The 23,224-nt window shown below is 43.7% G+C and overlaps 1 protein-coding gene across 2 annotated transcripts in view; it reads right to left on the minus strand.

Annotated features, from left to right (window-relative positions):
* The window catches only part of ppp1r2 (protein phosphatase 1, regulatory (inhibitor) subunit 2), a 32,557-nt gene that overhangs the window by 2,601 nt on the left and 6,732 nt on the right, over positions 1 to 23,224 (minus strand). The window contains exons 2-6 of one of the 2 annotated variants that reach the window (XM_020468665.2): positions 20,077 to 20,184; positions 19,322 to 19,402; positions 6,092 to 6,186; positions 3,639 to 3,809; positions 452 to 540 (exon numbers count right to left, since the gene is read on the minus strand). In XM_020468665.2, coding sequence (XP_020324254.1) covers positions 479 to 540; positions 3,639 to 3,809; positions 6,092 to 6,186; positions 19,322 to 19,402; positions 20,077 to 20,184 — 517 coding nt within the window. In that variant the 3' untranslated portion in view covers positions 452 to 478. The remainder of the gene's footprint in view (positions 1 to 451; positions 541 to 3,638; positions 3,810 to 6,091; positions 6,187 to 19,321; positions 19,403 to 20,076; positions 20,185 to 23,224) is intronic. The other variant, XM_020468666.2, reaches the window with a different exon arrangement.

The following is a 23,224-nucleotide window of genomic DNA, read 5'->3' on the forward strand; positions in this document are numbered from 1 at the left end:
GTGAACATGGGGCCTCTATTCACAAAGTGTCTCGGAGTCAGAGTGCTGATCTAGGATCAGTTTTGCCCCTTTAAATCACAATGAATAAAAGGGTCGGTCAAACTGATCCTAAATACGGGCCCCTTTCTCAATTCAGACTGTTTTCTGTCAACAGCTGAGTCCAGTATTAACACCTTTAATCTTTTCTCCAACGCGCCACATCAGTCCCCCTGCAGAGGAACTGCATGACCTCTTGCAATTTGGAAGGCCTACTAAAATCAGGGCATGGTAACGTTTATGTGTAGCGTTACACATTTCTAACCCTCTTCAGAATCCAACTGCCTTTCTAGAAGGTTCCCCATGCATGTACACTAGTGCATAAGTCTTAAAACCAAGAGAACATTTATCATTTCCCCCTGTTTATATATTACTACTTCAGGCTACAGGGTAATGAAGTGTCTCCACAGCGTACTCAGTGCTTCCTGTGGTCCTGTATGGCTCAGTTGGTAGAGCATGGCGCATGCACCGGCAGGGTTGTGGGTTCGATTCCCGGTGCCACCCCTGCGATAAAGAAAAACGTCTGCTAAAACATATGATATTACTCAGCAAGGCTTGAAGGAAATCCGATTGCTCCACTGAGGGTAATTGAAAGCAAATAAATCCTCTGAGGATATACAGTGGGGCAAAAAGGTATTTAGTCAGCCACCAATTGTGCAAGTTCTCCCACTTATAAAGATGAGAGAGGCATGTAATTTTCATCATAGGTACACTTCAACTATGACAGACAAAATGAGAAAAAAAATCCAGAAAATCAAAACTTGCAAAATTGGTGGCTGACTAAATACTTTTTTTGCCCCACTGTACATACATGGTAATAACAGAAAAGCAAGAGCACCGAGATGTCTGCACAGTGACGTTTGTTCACTACAAACGAAGTTAGCTGGGCAACAACATTTTAAAAAAGCTCAGTGAAAAGAGTGTGGGCGGGGCTTAAGTTGGAGAAAGAGAATGCTTGGCCATGTCATGGCGTGATTGACCTATAAAGGCTCGCTATAGCTTCCAGCCCGTGATGGATTGGCTATTGATTCTTAGCACGCTGTCAGCTTGCTGCAGTAAATGTTATACAAAAACACAAATCAACCATTTTCTCTCTTTCAATGGATATCGCCAGAGTGTGATCCCAATGTTCATTTTCTTACTAGTCCTGTCCTAAGGTTTCTGAGAACCCCCATTTGTCTTACTCAAAGTATCCGGAGGTTAAATTTAAGACTTCAGACCTATTTAATAACACTTGAAATGCAATACCATTTGAGTTCTTCGCGCACCACACTCCTAATATTCCTCTCAAGAAATGAGCCAATGTTAGCAAAGAGTAGTATTTGTAGAGCTGGCTCTTTCACCGAAGGCTATAACCTACATAGCTAATATTTACAAGTAGGTGTGCTATTCTAGCAGTGAGCATTCTCCTGTAGTCTAGCGGTGTGGGAGGGCTCTGTCACCAGTGCTATTCTAGCAGTGATCATTCTCCTGTAGTCTAGCGGTGTGGGAGGGCTCTTTCACCAGTGCTATTCTAGCAGTGAGCATTCTCCTGTAGTCTAGCGGTGTGGGAGGGCTCTGGACGGACTTCTTCCAGTGGCAAGCGAGACATGAAAAAAAAAAAAGTTTGCTATGTCATCTAACATGTTCAGGCAATGCATGATGGATATTTAAAATAGAATCCATTATAATCAGATATTGTTTTGTCTCTTTAGAGATTCATTTGCCTTGCATGTTTTTTTTGTGTGCATATTGATCTAGGCTACGCCCCATATCACTTACCTCCGGAGGAAGTGGAAACTCAAAACACATTAGCTAGATTGCTAACTCTAAATATGCTTTGTTCTGCTTGCACATCATCTCAATGACATACTCTGTAAAGTGGTATCATTTCCTCTATATACTGACGTTTGAAAAATGCACATGACGTGCAAACAACTAAGCAGTGGCACAAACACCATAGTCATCTCCGTCGCACTTCCTAGGACCGTTCAAAACAAAATACATTAAGATTATTAAGGCCTTTAAAATCAGATTTCATTTAAGACCAAAGCTGTGTAGTCGAATACCCATACTAACATACTGTATACGACATACTTAATGAGTATATACACGGCATACTATTAGTATACTATAAACAAACTGTATCCTTTCAGTTGAACGTACTAGCTTCGCCTATCTACCGGAAGTTGATGCTGTTCCTATGCAACCTCTTGCTAGCTTGTTAGCATAACAAATTACTAGCTAGACATTTTACGATTTCGGGTGTGTTCGTAAATTCAATCTGGAGAGCGCTCTGGTCGTTCGTAAATTCAATCTGGAGAGCGCTCTGGTCGTTCGTAAATTCAATCTGGAGCGCGCTCTGGTCGTTCGTAAATTCAATCTGGAGAGCGCTCTGGTCGTTCGTAATTTCAATCTGGAGAGCGCTCTGGTCGTTCGTAAATTCAATCTGGAGAGCGCTCTGGTCGTTCGTAAATTCAGAGCGTGTCGCTCTTGGAGTGCTTCACTGGACTCTCTGGCCGAAGAGTTGATCCGAGTTCTGACCTCACAACGGCAGTCAAGCACCCAAGCTAACTGGGTAACGTTGACTAGCTATTCCCAGACAAATGAGAGAACACATTACCCATTTTACCCACCCTAGCTGGTTAGGCAGTTTATGTTATTCAGATTGTTGGTGCTTGTAACTGTGCTGCTGGCAACAATTTAATTGCGGACGTTTACTGGCCCCGGCCATATTCAACGGGCGTCGAGTGTTCGTAAATTCATCAGTTATTCTGCACTCTGGCACACTCAGACAAGAGTGCTCTGAAATCGGAGTAGATAGCCAGAATTAGCCATGTCCATGGAGAACGCACAACGACTATACCACTTAGCTAAGAATGACGTGAATAATCAAGTCAATGAACGTTGGGTAGTTCGATTATAGTTAATATACTGCCTGGAAAGTTCGATGTATTAGTAACCAACTAATGTTAGGTAACTAACATTCTGGCGGCAGGTAGCCTCATGGTTAGAGCGTTGGACTAGTAGTAATGTTGCAAGATCGAATCCCCGACACAGTTAAAAAATATATATATATTTAAAACTAATTCTGCCCCTGAACAAGGCAGTTAACCCACTGTTCCTAGACCGTCATTGAAAATAACTATTTGTTCTTAACGGACTTGCCTAGTAAATTTTTTTTTTAAAAGGTAAAATATATATTTTTTAAATAAAAAACATACTGCTGTAATGCTATGCGGTACGTAAGGACATCGTAGCTAACAAATTGTCAGCCAACCTAACGTGTAACGCAACTGATTTGAACGGTAACTACTTAATTACAGTGCTCAACATTTGTCATAATTAGTTAAAGTAATGAATTTGTATGCGCTCGGACTTCGACTGAATATTTTCCACCATTTTCTTCAAATATGGTGGATACTTCGTATTTTGGCGAATTTAGTACGACATCCGGGAACTTTTGGCATACTAACTATATCCATACTATGACCAATAAGCGTACTCAATTTAACGTCACAAATAGTATGGTTAGTGTGAGTATTTGAACACGGCACAATAGTTAAGGACCTGCATACGCCCTGCTTACCGTCTTAAGGTTGGAGTATGCCCGTTAGTCTTACCGTCATGCGGGGGATCTACAATAAAGTCCTCTGTTTCCATGTCCTCCTTCATCTCCTCGTCCTCGTCCTCTTCTTCCGCCTGTTCATTGGCTATGAGTTGTCGGGCCATCCTGATGCTGAGGCCCTCGTTGTAATGCATCTTCCTCATCATTTCAAACTGCTTCTTTTTCGCTGATGGGGAGAAAGAGAGAGGTTTCATGCCAATAAAGCCCTTTGAATTGAGGTGGGTTGAAAGAGAGCGAGGCTAGGGGGAGCCACAACTCAGACACATACTGTAAATATCCTGATTTCCAGTCTGTGGAGGGGACAGTGATACATAGAGTTACTTTAGTAGAGGCTAGGATGGCGTATTCAAAAGCTAAAGGAAAAAGGGGAGGAAGTTTTAGTTGAAAGGGGAGAGTTTTAACATGCTTGTCCTCAAAATGGCAGTTGAAGGATCAATACACCATAAACAAACTTTCCTGAGGATCCTGACTGAACAGTTCCAGTTGAATCTAATCTACCTTCAAGGACATGGTTCTGAGATGAAACAGTCAAAATAACTGCTTTCTAATTCCAGCAATCAATCTACTACTACACAAATATACCTTTTATACCAATAAGTTTCAGTCAACGTTTTGCCACCGGTCTTTATATCAAAACAACGCCCGACTGAACAGTAGTCCAGGTGTGTCAAACCTAGGGCCTGTGGGACCTGCCTTGTTGATAGTGCTGTACTTCTATTTCTGCCAACCGATCTAGTCATGATTGTTGTAACATATTTAATAGTCCCACCATTAGCCAACTTTCTACTCACCAGAACAGGAAAATACAAGGTAATAGATTTTTTTACAATTTTTTTTTTACATTTTACCTTTATTTAACCAGGCAAGTCAGTTAAGAACACATTCTTATTTTCAATGACGGCCTGGGAACAGTGGGTTAACTGCCTGTTCAGGGGCAGAACGACAGATTTGTACCTTGTCAGCTCGGGGGTTTGAACTCGCAACCTTCCGGTTACTAGTCCAATGCTCTAACCACTAGGCTACCCTGCCGCCCCATTTACACGTAGGCTAGGGCAAGCTGCTAATCTAGTGTAGTGAATGGAAGAATTTAAAAGGAGTGGAAAGTCTATTGATAAAAGATATTTAGAACATGCAGCTGTCAAAGTTTAACGTTTCTTGCTCCTTCCCCGCAAAAGTAAAAATGGTGGCTATATGAAAAGTAAAAATGGTGGCTATATGAAAAGTAAAAATGGTGGCTATATGAAAAGTAAAAATGGTGGCTATATGAAAAGTAAAAATGGTGGCTATATGAAAAGTAAAAATGGTGGCTATATGAAAAGTAAAAATGGTGGCTATATGAAAAGTAAAAATGGTGGCTATATGAAAAGTAAAAATGGTGGCTATATGAAAAGTAAAAATGGTGGCTATATGAAAAGTAAAAATGGTGGCTATATGAAAAGTAAAAATGGTGGCTATATGAAAAGTAAATGCCGACGAGCTAAAAAAATAAAATAACAATGTTTACAGCCAACATACCAGGAACCCTTTCTGAAAGCAATAAGAGACATTTTCAAAAGATGACTTGCAATTGCAGCCGTACACGAGAGGCTGTCAGGAGAGGCTTATTTTTATCAAACAATAGCTTTGGAGTGTGAAGCAACAACCTTGAGGGACATTGTTACATGGAAACTAGGTGGCAGAGAGGATGTGACACAGATTTCAAATTTGGAAGCCAATGTCTGGAGGCTTAGTGATGTCACATTAGTACAGTCTCATGGAGTAATAACAGTGGGAGGTTAGGGGACAGCTGGCTCAATGTGTTGGGGATGAATTTTGTTACTACTAGTCGTCAAGATCACTCCAATCAATCAATTCCCTTGCTGATTGTTCGAAGCACACTACTTCAAATTCAGCTCACTCATAATTTAGAAAATCAAAAGATAATCTAATATTAAATACATGCTGTATTCAGTTGATGGCCCGTCTAACTCTGAAGAATAGTATGTATGAAGGTCAGCAGGTCTCATATACAAATATATTATAGGTGATTGTTTATTTATTTTTAGAAACACAATTTTTTTAAACGGGTAGGATTCTAACTCATAGCAACACTATTAATCTATGAGAGTATGCCTGGACACACATTTCAGTATTTGGGGAGAATTTACACGTTAAGCTCTTGCTTTCCCCTTTACTCCAGAGATAAAAATGCAGGAAAGCGAGGAGAGAGACAAGTGTGTCTGGAGCCTAAATGGACTACAGTCAATTGGAACAGTGACCGGGAGCAAGCTCCGTTTGGACCGTTGGCAGTGCCCGGGGCTGCTGAGCTGAGAGAATCCGTTATCAGGCACAGAACGCTTGACACAACACAAGGAGAGGTCAGGGAAAAGTCAGGGCCTGATGCCCAGTGGGAATAGGGACGTGAGGGGGGTGAGAGGAGGACAACGAAGGGGGGGGGGCAGGCCCCACCTTGAGCCTCTGGGGTTAGTTCATCCTCTTCCTCACTGCTCTCCTCCTCTTCCTCTCTCATGAAGCGAGGTTCTGTTCCTTCTGCTGCCGTCAACCTGGGGGGGGAGAAATAAAAGTGAGAAAGTGTCTAAAAAAGACAGAAATAAACATGTGCAGAGGAAGTAGATGTGGCCATCAGCACACGTGAATCAAAGTCAACCCTCCAAGATCAATGTCCACATCCCCACGGAAATCTAATTACCAACATGTACGTGTTCATGAGGGTCTCACATTAAACAGAAGGGTCATATAAGTGTGTAGCCATTACTGTAAGGACGCTACAGACAGAGTCAGTTTAAGCTAGAGATATTTTATTTGCATTGGATGAGTCTCCAATCCACCACATCTTCCTACGTAATACTTCTGAGGTGAAAGGTGACAGAGCTAGAGCGGTGTTTGTCAGACCATGAGACATCCCCCCCCCCAAAAAATGGTTTAAGTCTCCTCACAAAATCATTTGTGGCCTACAAACTATTATGACCCCTTTACGGAAAGATGACTCTCGAACACGATGGTGTTCTCCGTTTCACTCTACGACCCCCCACAAGCGTCTTGGGACTTGTCTGAAGTCGGTACCAACTCTGCCAACTTGTCTCTGTAGCGTCCTTACAGATTTGGCTACACAGTAATATGACCGCTCTGTGTAAAAGGTGAGAATCATGAACATGTTGGTTGTCGTGCACTAGGTCACCCACAGATCTCACGACTGAAGGTTCCCCGGTATCAGTTGAAACATTTATAGAAGTATATATGGGAGACATTTTTGACACTAAACAAAGGGGTTAAATACATGTAAAATAACCATGTTTCCTGATCTTTCAGATATAGGACAGACAGTTCAGATCAAACTATCGTTCCATGTAGTGAATCTGTTATTCAATGGGTTTGTATGAGCTAATAGCAGCAAGGCCAAATAAAAAAAATATTTTTTATACTTCGAATGGTCAAAAATCAAATAGCAAAATTATCCTTGGTACCAAAGACCCCCCGCGGCTTAGACAGGGCTTATACTCTTATGGGTGAAAATGCAGTACGACACAGGCGCACACCCTAGAGGAAGTCAGATTCACACTGCTGGTGTTAAGTCAGTGCCTTGCTAATTCCCTTTTTTTCCACCAGCTGAATCAGGCAAATATTTTCCAGTTGCGTGACCTTTCACGCCTTCAGACAAAACCATTCAATTCTTTGCCTCAAAAAAAAAAATCTGGGTGAAGTTTGGGATATGGCACAAGAATCTGACTTTTGACTGTGAGAAACACTTCTACTAAAATAAAATGTTGTCCTTAATTAACATTCTTGTTCGTGAAGGCCAGAAGAGCTTGACTCAGACAATATCATAGCATGATTATGAGCTTCTATATATCTATGAAGTTCCCTACTGGAAGAGGATGAGCATCCCAGTAGTCACGGTCACAACTTTTCCTGGTCAACATTCACTTTCTAAATTACTTTTTAAAGGAGGAAGAGCAGAATTATTTAAAAACAGGCCCTGGTTCACTTGGAGAGAGATACAGATGAGGGCAGGAACAGAGTGAGACGAAAGACAGAATAAGAAAGGGAGGGAGGATAGATTTGGGGAGGGGGAGAGAACGAGTAAACGCAAGAGGGTAAGGAGGAAGGGAGTAAGGGGAAAGTAGAGAGAAACAAAACGAGTATGTGAGTAAGAGAAAGAGGGACAAAGAAAACGAAGGAGCGAGAGAGACCAGGCAGTAGCCATTTTAAATCGGATGAGGTTGAACAATGGTACACTGAGTGAAAATAAACAATGCCTTCAGATAGAGTTTCAGGCCGGAGCAGAACAATCCTCTTCACTTATTTACTGACATCCATCTCCAGAACACCAGGCTTTTGATGTGAGTAGACACGAGCAATGCACATACAGGCCCAGAGCATAAACAGACATTTCTTTCAAGCCTAGACCAGACCCAATATGATTGCACAATAGCCGACCAGACGGCCACTGATGTAATACTTCAAACAGCGTCCTTTAAACCTTTCCAAGTGCTTTTATTTCCTTGAACAGCCGCCATGATATCCTGTGTCTTGTTCTGAAGATGGCGGTGCATTAAGTTTGACAGTTGAGGGAGAAATGGACTGAATAGTCAAACAAACATTATTTTAGACGTGTTGATGGTGACAAAGCCGGAAAAACGTTTAAATTTGTAGTGTCACGCGACGAATACTGTGTTAAATATGTAATACTGAACTACGTGGTCTTTATCCCTCCAACTAAAATGGGGGATATGCAATGTGCAGCATCCGTTGAGGCAGTTAAGTGTGTAGGCCTAGGATATATATCATTCATTTCAATGTAGAAATAAATTACCGCGATAAGACAAATGAGCCGATTGTGGACTACAGGAAACGGAGGGCCAAGCACATCGACAGGGCTGTAGTGGAGCGGGTCGACAGCGTGTTCACATTACTAAGGAATTAACATGGTCCACACACACCAAAACATTTTGCATGGGCCCCTCAGTTCCTCAAAAAGTTTTTTAGCTGCACCATTTGACGGCATCTTGAATGGCTGCGTCACAGCTTGGTATGGCAACTGCTTGGCATCTGACCACATGGCGCTACAGTGGGTAGCTTCCTGCAATCCCGGACCGCTATACCAGGCGGTGTCAGCTGAAGGACCTAAAATAAAAAAATTGTCAAATTGTCCAGCCACCCAAGTCATACTGTTCTCTCTACTACCGCACGGGAAACAGTAACAACGCACTAAGTCTGGAACCAACAGGACCCTGAAACAGCTTCTACCCCTAAGCCATAACACTACTAAATAGTTACCCAAATAGCTACTAGGACTATCTGCATTTACTCTCTTTGCACAAACGCTTTTGACTCATCACATAACCTAAATCAACTGTTAATCCTGTTGCCTAGTAACCCCTAGTCACTTCACTCCTACATAACTTGGCTATATACACAGGGTACCAGTACCGAGTCAATGTGCAGGGGTAGGAGGTAATTGGAGTAGATATGTACATATACAGTGCTTTCAGAAAGTATTCCCACAGACTTTATAAAAAAAAACAATTGTTAGACGATTTAAAAATGTTTTCAATTGAGATTATCGTCACTGGCCTACACACAAAACCCCATGAGATAAAAGTGGAACTTCAGTGCATTCAGAAAGTATTCAGACGCCTTGATTTTGTTACGTTACAGCCTTATCCCCCCTCCAACAATCTACACACAATACCCGATAATGACAATGCAAAAAAAAAAAAGTTTATAGTACATTTACATAAGTATTCAGACCCTTTACTCAGTACTTTGTTGAAGCACCTTTGGCAACAATTACAGCATCAAGTCTTCTTGGGTATGATGCCACAAGTGTTGGTGCACCTGTATTTGGAGAGTTTCTCCCCCTTTTCTATGCAGATCCTCTCTAGCTGTCAGGTTGGATGGAGAGCGTTGCTGCACAGCTATTTTCAAGTCTCTCCAGAGATGTTAGATTGGGTTTAAGTCCGGGCTCTGTCTGGGCCACTCAAGGACATTCAGAGACTTGTCCTGAAGCCACTGCTGCGTTGTGTTGGCTGTGTGCTTAGGGTCGTTGTCCTGTTGGAAGGTGAACCTTCGCCCCAGTCTGAGGTCCTGAGCAGGTTTTCATCAAGGCTCTCTGTATTTTGCGCCGTTCATTTTTCCCCCTCAATCCTGACAAGTCTCCAGTCCAATGCCGCTGAAAAACATCCCCACAGCAAGATGCTGCCACCACCACCATGCTTCACCGTCGGGATGGTACCAGGTTTCCTCCAGGCTTGACATTCAGGCCAAAGAGTTCAATCTTGGTTTCATCAGACCAGAGAATCATGTTTCTCATGGTCAGAGTCCTTTAGGTGCCTCTTCGCCATCTCCAAGGGAGCTGTCATGTGCCAGTTACTGGAGGAGTGGCTTCCGTCTGGCCACTCTAACATAAAGGCCTGATTGGTGGTGTGCTGCAGAGATGGTTGTCCTTCTGGAAGGTTTTCCCATCTCCAGAGAGGAACTCTGGAGCTCTGTCAGTGACCATCGGGTTCTTGGTCATATCCCTGACCAAGGCCCTTCTCCCAAAATTGCTCAGTTTGGCCGGGCAGCCAGCTTAAGGAAGAGTATTGGTGGTTACAAACTTCTTCCATTTAAGAATGGAGGCAAGTGTTCTTGGGGACCTTCAATGCTGCAGAAAATGTTGGTACCCTTCCCCAGATCTGTTCTTCGAAACGATCCTGTCTCGGAGCTCTATGGACAATTCCCTCGACCTCACGGCTTGGTTTTTGCTCTGAGATGCACTGTCAACTGTGGGACCTTATATAGACAGGTGTGTGCCATTCCAAATCATGTCCAATCAATTGAATTTACCACAGGTTGGGTAAAATGTTGTAGAAACATCAAGGATGATCAATGGAAACAGGATGCACCCGAGTCTCATAGCAAAGGGTCTGAATACTTATGTAAATGTATCCATTTTCTGTTAATACATTTGCATACTTTATTATTATGGGGTATTGTGTAAATTGAAGAGGATTTTTTAATTTACGTTATAACGTAACAAAATCTGGAAAAAAGTCAAGGGATCTGAATACTTTCCAAATGAACTGTTTTACAAATTTTTTACTAATTCATAAAAATGAAAATCTGAAATGCCTTGAATCAAGTGTCAACCCCTCAGTTACTGCAAGCCTAAAGATCAGGATTAAACATTCCCTCATTTTGGATGGTGTATGAATACACCCAGTCACTACAAAGACACAGGACTCCTTCCTAACTTAGTTGCCGGAGAGGAAGGAAACCGCTCGGGGATTTCACCATGAGGCAGTTAGAGTTTAATGGTTGTGATAGGAGAAAACTGAAGATGGATCGACAACATTGTAGTTACTACACAATACTAACGTAATTGACAGAGTAATACTGCAAAGCATGTGGCAAAGCAATTCATTTTTTTAAATGAATAAAAAAAAATGTTATTATAGGGAAAATCCAAAACACATTACAGAGTACCACTCTCCATATTTTCAAACAGTGGTGGCTGCATCATTTTATGGTTATGCTTGTAATCGTTAAGGACCGGGGAGTTTTTAAATAGGGATAAAAAATGCTTACCAAGCCGATAGTGAATGTTCCGGAGTGACCAAGTTAGTTTTGACATAAATCTACGGCAAGACCTGAAATGACTGACTAGCAATGATCAACAACCAATTTGACAGAGCTTGAATTCAGGCTGTAACACAAAATGTGTTAACAGGGTTAACTGCCTGTTCAGGGGCAGAACGACAGATTTTGTACCTTGTCAGCTCGGGGGTTTGAACTTGCAACCTTCCGGTTGCTAGTCCAACGCTCTAATCACTAGGCTACCCTTTCCTCTGCATAGTTGGAAGGACCCGTAAGTAAGCATTTCACTGTTAGTCCACACCGTTTGTTTACGAAGCATGTGACAAACACATTTTGATTTGAACATGTCAAAAGAGGCATAACACAAATAAGGCTGCGTGTAAGTTAATTATTAATTTCCATTTCACAGGTTTAAACCAATCGGACAGGTCGAGTCAACGCTGCAGGAAGTAAACTGATTCAAGTCTAATCGCCTCCCGTTACATTGTCCTCATTCCCCTGGATTCAGGGTTGATGGGATCTATTGAGTGGCACTTATTGATCCAAGCTGTTTCACAGAAACAAATTCCTGGGCGCAGATCCATCTAACACCATTACGTGATGTTTAGCCAATACGTTCCACTAGGGGGAGATTAGGACGAGAGGTAATATCAGTGAGGTTAGAGATAGTTCTGTGCCTTGAGCATCTGTGGCCTAGTAGTCAACACCGGGATGAAAATGTCCGAGAGAACACATACCAGTGAAGAGACACAAGGGCTTACTCACTCCCTCTAACCCACATGCATTAATCTGAAACGCTGTCTGAAACACAAAGAAAACACTCAGTGCATCAGTAGTGTGATCACATTGAGGGATAAAGGTAACACTGAGATTAATGCAGTCGTCCAAGGCAGAGTCGATTTAGAGGGAATAGAAATACTTCCGAGTGGACACAGCGCTTGCAATACCAGGGTCGTGGATTCTATTCCCGCATGGGACACATATGCACCAAAAAATACACACACACACACACACACACACTAGATAAAAACTGCTATAATGGCATGTTACTTACACACACAAAGGGCTGACCTCCCTGCCTGTTAAGTGGGTATAAAAACATGTGGTAACAGAACATGTGACAGACCTTTGCCTCAGTGGAGTTTGGCCTTCAGGCTGTGACGGAGCATCTGCTCCACTCTATGATGAGGGCTAATGCTAAAGCAGTAGACTGGCTCCTACTGCGTCGCTATTGAAAATCTACAGTGTTATCATAGCCATGCCCCTCTCTCTCTCTCTCTCACCGTGTTATGGTATATAAGGTACCAGTAACAAATGCACAATTGAGAGCATCCTGCCGGGATGTATCACCGCCTGGCACGGCAACTGCACCGCATCGTAACTGCAGGGGTTCCCCAGAGGGTGGTGCGTCGCTGGGGAATACCTGCCCTCACAGGAAACCAACAACACCTGATGTCACAAGAAGGCCAAATAGATCATCAAGGACATCGACCACACGAGCCACGGCCTGTTCACCCCGTTATCATCCAGAAGGCGAGGTCAGTACAGGTGCATCAAAGCTGGGACCGAGAGACTGAAAGGAAGTGTCTATCACTAGCCGGCTTCCACCTTGGAGGCTGCTGGCCTATGTACATAGACCTGGAATCACTAGTCACTTTAAAAATGTTTGCATGCTGCTTTACTCATCTCATACTGCGTGTTAGTCAATGCCACGCCGACATTGCTCAATCTAATATTTATACAGTACCAGTCAAAAGTTTGGACACCTACTCATTCAAGAGTTTTTTATTTTTACAATTTTCTACAGTGTAGAATAATAATGAAGACATCGAAACCATGAAATAACCCATGGAATCATGTAGTAACCAAACAAAGTGTTACATTGAGGGAACAATGTATTTGATCCCCTGCTGATTTTGTACGTTTGCCCACTGACAAAGAAATGATCAGTCTATAATTTTAATGGCAGGTTTATTTGAACAGTGAGAGACAGAATAACAACAACAAAAATCCAGAAAAACACATGTCAAAAATGTTATAAATTGATTTGCATTTTAATGAGGGAATCAGCAGGGGATCAAATACTTTTTTCCCCCTCACTGTAGATCAAAGTAGAGGTCATATTTGAGATTATTCAAAGTAGCCACTCTTTACCTTGACTGCTTTGCACACTCCTGGCCTTCTCTTAACCAGCTTCATGAGGTAGTCACCTGGAATGCATTTCAATTAACAGGTGTGCCTTGTTAAAAGTGCATTGGGGAATTTCTTTCCTTCTTTAATGCGTTTCAGCCAATCAGTTGTGTTGTGACAAGGTAGGGGTGGTATATAGAAGATAGCCCTATTTGGTAAAATACCAAATCCATATTACAGCAAGAACAGCTCAAACAAGCAAAGAGAAAACGACAGTCCATCATTAGTTTAGGACATTTCCAGAACTTTGAACGTTTCTTCAAGTGCAGTCGCAAAAAACATCAAGCGCTATGATGAAACTGGCTCTCATGAGGACCGCTACAGGAAAGGAAATTACAACCCAGATAAATACTTCAGAGTTCAAGTAAAAGACACATCAACTGTTCAGAGGAGACCGTGTAAATCAGGCCTTCATGGGTCGAATTGCTGCAAAGAAACCACTACTATAGGTCACTAAAAAGAAGAAGACGAGAAGAGACTTGCTTGGGCCAAGAAAAACATGAGCAATGGACATTAGACCAGTGGACATCTGTCCTTGGTCTGATGAGTCCAAATGACAGATTATTGCTTCCAACCGGCGTATCTTTGTGAGACGCAGAGTAGGAGAACGGATGATCTCCGCATGCGTGGTTCCCACGTGAAGCATGGAGGTGGTGTGATGGTGCTATGCTGGTGACACTGTCCGTGATTCATTTAGAATTCAAAGCACACTTGCCACCACAGCATTCTGCAGTGATCTGCCATCACATCTGGTTTGCATTTATTGGGAGTGTCATTTGTTTTTCAGTAACCAAAAACACACCTCCAGGCTGTGTAAGGGCTATTTGACCAAGAGTGATGGAGTGCGACATCAGATGACCTGATCTCCACAATCACCCAACCTCAACCCAATTGAGATGATTTGGGGTGAGTTGGATAGCAGAGTGAAGGAAAAGCAGCCAGCAAGTGTTCAGCATGTGTGGGAACTCCTTCAAGACTGTTAGAAACGCATTCCAGGTGAAGCTGGTTGAGAGAAAGCTTTGTACACTCTTGGCAGTCAATTGAAAGGGTGGCTACTTGGAAGAATCTAAAATATATTTAGATTTGTTTAACACTTTCTTGGTTATTTCTAGGGATGCACGATTATAGTCGGTGAACATATCGGAATTGTCCGATATTAGCTAAAAATGCCAACATCGACCCGATGTCTAGTTTAACGCCGATGTGCAAAACCGATGTCAAAGCTTACGTGCATAACACAGATAAGAACATCTTTGATGTATAACATAGGTACATAACGTAACGACACCATGTAAAATGTTGCGCTACACAGCATTCCTAACCTAGCCCACAATGTCTGCTGTGTGGATCGAGCAGTCAAGTCGAGCAGTCATTTAAAAGTAAGCACATTTCAGCGAGACAACCCAAAGGCAAAATCCATTATCGCCAAGATAATGGAATTCATTGCCCTTGACAATCAACCGTTCTCTGCCGTGGGTGATGTTGGCTTTTGCCGACTGGTCTAGCACATTTTTTTTTTGAGGGGTACTATTTTTCAGATGTTGCCCTACCAGAGTTACACAGTAATAGAGTCTCTGCTATTAGCTTTACGACTGACATTTGGACCAGCGATGTCAGCCCCATGAGCATGCCGAGTCTGACAGCACAGTGGGTCGTCGAGGATTTCATACTGAGGAAAGATGTATTGCATGCTCATGAATATGCTGGTTGTCATACCGCTGCTGCCATTTCCAATGGCACTTGAGGACATGTTTGAAACATGAACACACTAGCACAGGTCCAATTCAAACAACAGACTGGAGAAATAAACTCATCAACTGTGCCTGCAGCAGACGTGATACCCTCGGTCATGGCATTGAAACGCCTGCTCAAAACTGACAGGGATGTAAACAAAATGTGCACAACATTTGAGATAAGCTTTATGTGCGTATGGAACATTTCTGGAATCTTTTTTTTTCAGCTCATGAAACATGGGACAACCTTTACATGTTTATATTTTTATTCAGTGTAGACTTTGTATTCTAATCCTAATTCTAACGCCGCCGATTCTGTCACGACAGTGGCCCATTCTGACTTCGCCAATACTAAGATAACCAGTTAGCTAGCAGCTAGAGTGTAACGTTAGATGGCCCCTTTTCCCAACGAGGTAGATGCTTTTACTGGCCCACATTGGCGAATTAAACAGTTGCCCTTGACAGTTTGCCCTAGTAACAAAACTGCCCACACAGGCTAGGTGTCACCACCATGCTCGATGCTATGTACAAGGACCGCTACTTCGATGCAGACAAGAAACAGGGTTCACGTGAAATGTTACATACACAGCTGGACAAGATGGAAACGGACACAGTGACAGTGCGCACCGAGGAAGAGGCCTCGGACAGACAGTGCTGAAACTGCACTGCTTGACATGTATGATGCAATCCTGGTTGAATGAAACGATTGAACAACGAAACAGCACAGTAAGTAAGTGAAAGAAATAGGTTTTGATTATGTTTTACTGGTAATGGGGACATGAATAAATGCCCAAAAAATTACTATTTGGTCAGTGTGGTGTGTGTAACCTTTATTTAACTAGGCAAGTCAGTTAAGAACAAATTCTTACTTCCAATGGGCGGCCAAACCCGGATGACGCTGGGCCAATTGTGTGCCGCCCTATGGGACTCCCAAACCCGGATGACGCTGGGCCAATTGTGTGCCGCCCTATGGGACTCCCAATCACGACCAGATGTGTTACAGCCTGCATTCTAACCAAGGGACTGTAGTGACGCCTCTTATATATCCGTTATTTTACCGGGTAAGTTGACTGAGAACACATTCTCATTTGCAGCAACGAGCTGGGGAATAGTTACAGGGGAGAGATGAATGAGCCAATTGTAAACTGGGGATTATTAGGTGACCGTGATGGTTTAATGGCCAGATTGGGAATTTAGCCAGGACACCGGGGTTAACACCCCTACTCTTACGATAAGTGCCATGGGATCTTTAATGACCGCAGAGAGTCAGGACACCCGTTTAACGTCCCATCAGAAAGACAGCACACTACACAGGACAGTGTCCCCAATCACAGCCCTGGGGCATAGGGATATTTTTTTAGACCAGAGGAAAGAGTGCCTCCTACTGGCCCGCCGACACCACTTCCAGCAGCATCTGGTCTCCCATCCAGGAACTGACCAAGACCAACGCTGCTTAGCTTCAGAAGCAAGCCAGCAGTGGTATGCAGGGTGGTATGCTGTGCCAGCAGCAGTGCCTGTACTTAAAGAATGTTTAAAATGCCGCTAAAATTTGAGATAACTGGCATAGTTTTTTCAGGCTTTGAAAATATCAGATATCGGTATCTGTCAAAAATGTAATATCGGTGCTTCACTAGTTATTTCATAGTTTAATGTCTTCACTATTGTTCTACAATGTAGAAAGTAGTAAAAATAAAGAAAAACCATTGGAGTAGGTGTCCAAACTTTTGGCTGGTACTGTAGGTAAATAAACAGGGTATCAGTTACTGGAAGTGTACCACACACAATGTTTGAGTTTGGAAAGAGGCTTATCTTAACACCTCCCGAGTGGCGCAGTGGACTAAAGCACTGCATTGCTAGAGGCGTCACTACAGACCCTGGTTAGTTTACAGGCTGTGTCACAACCAGCGCTCGGAGTCCCAGAGAGCGCTCGGAGCGCTCGGAGTCCCAGAGAGCGGTGCACATTTAGCCCAGCGTCGTCTGGGTTAGAGAAGGCCGTCACTGTAAATAATCATTTCTTTTTTAACTGACTTGTCTAGTTCAATAAAGGTTACATTTAAAAAATCTTGGACTGTAGGCTAATTGGGGAAAATTACTTCTCCTTTAGTCAAATGGATCTGATGGGATAAGGGTTTTTGATGGCAGAGTTCAAATGGATTACATTTAGATTTGAGTCATTTAGCAGACAATCTTTTCCAGTGAAGCTTACCGTTAGTACATTCATCTTAAGACAGCTAGGTGGGACAACCACATCTCAGTCATAATAAGTACATTTTTCCTCAATAAAGTAGCTATCAGCAAAGTCAGTGCTAATAGGAAAAAAATATACGACAGTTTAAGTTCACGAAAGGCAAGGGTGTTAATTTTAGATATTTTTTTTTTTTAATGGGGGTGATTTCACTTCTGCAGTTTTACCTCTACTGTTAACTCAACTGCTGAGACCGTCTTCTGACAGCTACAAAAGTATTTAGCTGCTCATTCAATTTAACCAAGATTAACATTCACTCTATACTCAATGTTATTGGGGGGGCATGCCCTTGATGTCAAATAGTGAGAAGTATCCGGCTGTGTGCAACCAGTAGGCTTTTGTGGGCCTGGTGTATCGCGTGAGTCAGTGGCTTTATTCCAGGGCGTCACTGTGCTGTGCACATACCAGTCGGCGCACTAACGCTGGTCCAGGGTGTTGCGTTAACCACCGTTGCTTGAACAGCTCTCTAGCACAAACTCTCTCTAGCACACGCTAGCTAGCACAAACTCTCTCTAGCACACGCTAGCTAGCACAAACTCTCTCTAGCACACGCTAGCTAGCACAAACTCTCTCTAGCACACGCTAGCTAGCACAAACTCTCTCTAGCACACGCTAGCTAGCACACACTAGCAAGTACCCATCTTCTAATTCTAAACGTAATTTCACCACCTGTGCTGTTGGTGGCGGTAACGCACCATCTTCTCTGGCACCATTCAACATCCTGTCTGATGTTGTAAGAAGGCTTCTGCTGCAGCCAGACCCTATTGCAAATAGTTGAAATCCAGATGAGTACATTCTGTTATACAGCGCGTTCAAGCTGTAACTCCATACGGAGTCCCCCCCACACCTTCAGTCTCATAAGACCGAGACGTATCAAGATGCTATGTTTGAGTTGCATCACTACCCTTCTCATACAGCCTTGATACATTTAACATTCCAAACCTTTGAGTCCAATAACTTAACTTCAGCCCTCCTTCCCCCTCCCAGACCTATCCAGTCAGTGATGACGACCCCCCCCCCCCCCCCCCTCCCAGACCTATCCAGTCAGTGATGACCCTCCTCCCAGACCTATCCAGTCAGTGATGACGACCCCCCCCCCCTCCCAGACCTATCCAGTCAGTGATGACCCTCCTCCCAGACCTATCCAGTCAGTGATGACGACCCCCCCCCCCCCCCCCAGACCTATCCAGTCAGTGATGAACCTCCTTCCCCCTCCCAGACCTATCCAGTCAGTGATGACCCTCCTCCCAGACCTATCCAGTCAGTGATGACCCCCCCCTTCCCCCTTCCAGACCTATCCAGTCAGTGATGACCCTCCTTCCCCCTCCCAGACCTATGCAGTCAGTGATGACCCTCCTCCCAGACCTATCCAGTCAGTGATGACCCCCCTTCCCCCTTCCAGACCTATCCAGTCAGTGATGACCCTCCTCCCAGACCTATCCAGTCAGTGATGACCCTCCTCCCAGACCTATGCAGTCAGTGATGACCCTCCTCCCAGACCTATGCAGTCAGTGATGACCCTCCTCCCAGACCTATCCAGTCAGTGATGACCCTCCTCCCAGACCTATCCATTCAGTGATGACCCTCCTCCCAGACCTATCCATTCAGTGATGACCCCCCTTCCCCCTTCCAGACCTATCCAGTCAGTGATGACCCTCCTTCACCCTCCCAGACCTATCCAGTCAGTGATGACCTCCCCCCAGACCTATGCAGTCAGTGATGACCCTCCTCCCAGACCTATCCAGTCAGTGATGACCCCCCTTCCAGACCTATCCAGTCAGTGATGACCCTCCTTCACCCTCCCAGACCTATCCAGTCAGTGATGACCTCCCCCCAGACCTATCCAGTCAGTGATGACCTCCCCCCAGACCTATTCAGTCAGTGATGACCCTCCTTCACCCTCCCAGACCTCTTCAGTCAGAAATAACTTACTTGGAGGCCAGGTCACCCACAGTGGGCAAGTTGACCTCTGAGTCGCTGTGCGCCCCTTCATCCTCCTCGTCCCCCACCATCCTGAGGAAGAGAGAAGGAGAGAACAGTGTGTCACAACGGTGACCTTCTATGCAGCGGCCTTGGAGATTGGGTTACGTGCCAGTTTAGATGGCCCACCCCACCTACGCTTTATGCAGACTAGGCAGAAACTCATCCACACGCACGTACACACACTGAACCTGCACTGCAAAATTGAGGTGCCCTGTGAGAGCAGGCCAATCTGCTATCGAAATTGTATCTAATCCGGGGTGAGCATATTCTCTACAAAAATGATCAAATTATAGTCTCCTTTCTACATCACATTAGTCTGGGATCTCGGGACTGTTCACACACATTATAAAAGCAGGATGACGCCAAACTTACCAGAGCAGAGTTTCTTCTCAGGCCAATCACAAATCTCTGTTCTCAACAAACGTGTATATTTGACTCGAGAAAAGTAGTTTGTCTTTTGGTTTTCCCTTGGCCAAGAATATGTCGTGTGAAAAGTCCAACTGTCATTTTCACATGTTATAGGCCTAACTAATTGAATAAATGAATACCATTGAGGTATTCGTAAACAAAAAAAGTTGAAAACGGGTAATACTGGATAACATTGTCTATGGGAAGCCATTTTGACAGTAGCTGGGTAACTTTGTCCTTACCTGTTCATGAGAATGAATTGCATCGTGCTTTACACATCGAATGGGGCAACTCACCTGTTGTAGGGCGTGCTGGGCTCGTCGATCTTCATCAACCCATAGTCCTTGTCTGCCGGGTGGTACGTGGCCAGGATGTTCATCTCGTCCCATTTCTGTGACTTCTTCCTGAAAGAATGAGTCCAGAGATGAGCTCAGGGTAGTACTAAAAACCAACCAGATATTACCTTAGAGACCTGGCAGATTTAATCTAGGACTACACAGTGACCCAGTTTTCACTCCCATAGTGTATTTCGGGAACAAAAACAAGGCAGCAATAAAAAAATAAGGGTCTTATGTACAATTAAATGATTCATTGTTGGGAAAAATGACAGAGGTTGGTCACTTCACCTTCAGCATGATGCTGAGGCTGATCAAGCGAGTGAGTGTGAGTGGGTGGGTTGAAATGCTTCACGAATGTACTTTCCCCAGGTACAAATTGTAGGCTCTCTCTGGGCTTCTGGCTAGAGTTGGCGCCTTCAATAACACCGCTGTCTGGACTTGGAGACAGTGCCAAATACAGCCGTTAAACTGTCTCTGCTGGCGCGCCCCCCTCCCTTTGTCAAAGTAGCCAGCCTCCCGGACGTGTTTATGGAGGCAGAGGCCTGCCATCATGGTAGAGAGGGGCGGGGGGGGGGGTGATAAATCTGCTCCCTGCTGCAGTAATCCTGCAGAGCCATCGCTAGCTGCTCACACACACACACACACACACACACACACAGCAGGCAGTTTGACTGTCGATGGCACTGGGCTAAATCAATGGGAGACGTGCCCTGTACAGCTGTGTCTCACACTAAAATGGCACATCATGGGATGAGGCACATATCAATACTGCTCAGTCAGGCTTGCTGAGGTAGGCCGGCTCTTAGCCACTGTTTCACAACATATATAACCCATGGGATACATGTAAGAAACCAATGTAAGCTAGTGAACACAAAACATAATATGATATCATTACATTAAACTGTCAGACATACAGTGAGCTCCAAAAGTATGTCAGTGAGACATGTTGTTTTGGCTCTGTACTTCAGAAATTATATAATGACTGAGGTTAAAGGGCAGGCGGTCAGCTTTAACGTGAAGGTATTTTCATCCGTATCAGGGGAACCGTTTAGAAATTACAGCACTTTCTGTACATTAGTCCCCCCCATGGTAGGGGACAAATGCACTTACACTCAGCAACAACAACAAAAAGTCCCCTTTTCAGGACCCTGCCTTTCAAAGATAATTCGTAAAAATCCAAATAACTCCACAGATCTTCATTGTAAAGGGTTTAATCACTGTTAACCATGCTTGTTCAATGAACCATAAACAATTAATGAACATGCACCTGTGGAACGGTCGTTAAGACACTAACAGCTTAGACGGTAGGCAATTAAGGTCACAGTTATGAAAACTTAGGAAACTAAAGAGGCCTTTCTACTTACTCTGAAAAACACCAAAAGAAAGATGCCCAGGGTCCCTGCTCATCTGCGTGAACGTGTCTTAGGCATGCTGCAAGGAGGCATGAGGACTGCAAATGTGGCCAGGGCAATAAATTGCAATGTCCGTACTGTGAGACACCTAAAGACAGAGCTACAGGGAGACAGGACGGACAGCTGATCATCCTCGCAGTGGCAGACCACAGGATCGGTACATCCGAACATCACACCTAAGGGACAGGTACAGGATGGTAACAACAACTGCCCGAGTTACTCCAGGAACGCACGATCCCTCAATCGTTGCTCAGACTGTCCGCAATAGGCTGAGAGAGGCTGGACTGAGGGCTTGTAGGCCTGTTGTCTGGTGAAAACCTGCCTTACATCACCAGCAACAACGTTGCCTATGGGCACAAACCCACCATCGCTGGACCAGACAGGACTTGCAAAAAGTGCTCTTCACTGACGAGTCGTGGTTGTCTCACCAGGGGTGATAGTCGAATTCGCGTTCATCGTCGAAGGAATGAGCGTTACACCAAGGCCTGTACTCTGGAGCAGGATCAATTTGGAGGGGAGGGTTCGTCATGGTCTGGGGCAGTGTGTCACAGCATCATCTGACTGAGCTTGTTGCCATTGCAGGCAATCTCATCCCTCATGTGGTACCCTTCCTGCAGGCTCATGCTGACATGACCCTACAGCATGACAATGCCACCAGCCATACTGCTCGTTCTGTGCGCGATTTCCCCTGCAAGACAGGAATGTCAGTGTTCTGCCATGGCCAGTGAAGAGCACGGATCTCAATCCCATTGAGCACGTCTGGGACCTGTTTTATCAGAGGGTGAGGGATAGGGCCATTACCCCCAGACATTTCCGGGAACTTGCAGGTGCCTTGGTGGAAGAGTGGGGTAACATCTCACAGCAAGAACTGGAAAATCTGGTGCTGTCCATGATGAGGAGATGCACTGCAGTACTTAATGCAGCTGGCTTTTGATTTTGACCCCCACTTTGTTCAGGGACACATTATTCAATTTCTGTTAGTCACATGTCTATGGAACTTGTTCAGTTTATGTCTCAGTTGTTGAATCTTATGTTCATACAAATATTTACACATTACATTTGCTGAAAATAAAACACAGTGAGAGGGCGTTTCTTTTTTTTTTGCTGGGTTCATATGCTTCTTAAAGTAGTCAAAAGTTGAGTATTTGGTCCTATATTCATAGCAAGCAACGATTACATCGAGCTTGTTACTCTACAAACTTGTTGAATGCATTTGCAGTTTGTTTCAGATGATTTTGTGCCCAATGTAAATGGTAAAGAATGTATTGTAAATAAGAATAGCATGTTTCTAAACACTTCAACATGAATGTTGAAGCTACCATAATTATGGATTATCCTGAATTAATAATAATAATAATAATGATGAATGATAAATTCAGAGGCATAATTATCATAACCAAAACAAACAAAAAACAATTCCCTGTTACTGTAATGGTGAAAGGTTAGCATGTCTTGGGGGTATGATATTTGTGCGTGTGTATTTCTCATTCATCTAGTTTTATACGTAATCATAGTACACGTCCACATTAATGTAGAAGTGTCTAGAAACATATTATATTCTTATTTCCAATAAAAGTCACTCTAAAATGACAAAATACATTACTTACAATGAATTTCTATTGGGCACAAAATCATCTGAAACAACCAAAAGACAATCAGCAGCTGCATCCAACAAGTTTGTAGAGTCACAAGCT

This window comes from Oncorhynchus kisutch, linkage group LG4, assembly GCF_002021735.2.
Source record: "Oncorhynchus kisutch isolate 150728-3 linkage group LG4, Okis_V2, whole genome shotgun sequence".
Lineage (NCBI taxonomy): Eukaryota > Metazoa > Chordata > Actinopteri > Salmoniformes > Salmonidae > Oncorhynchus > Oncorhynchus kisutch.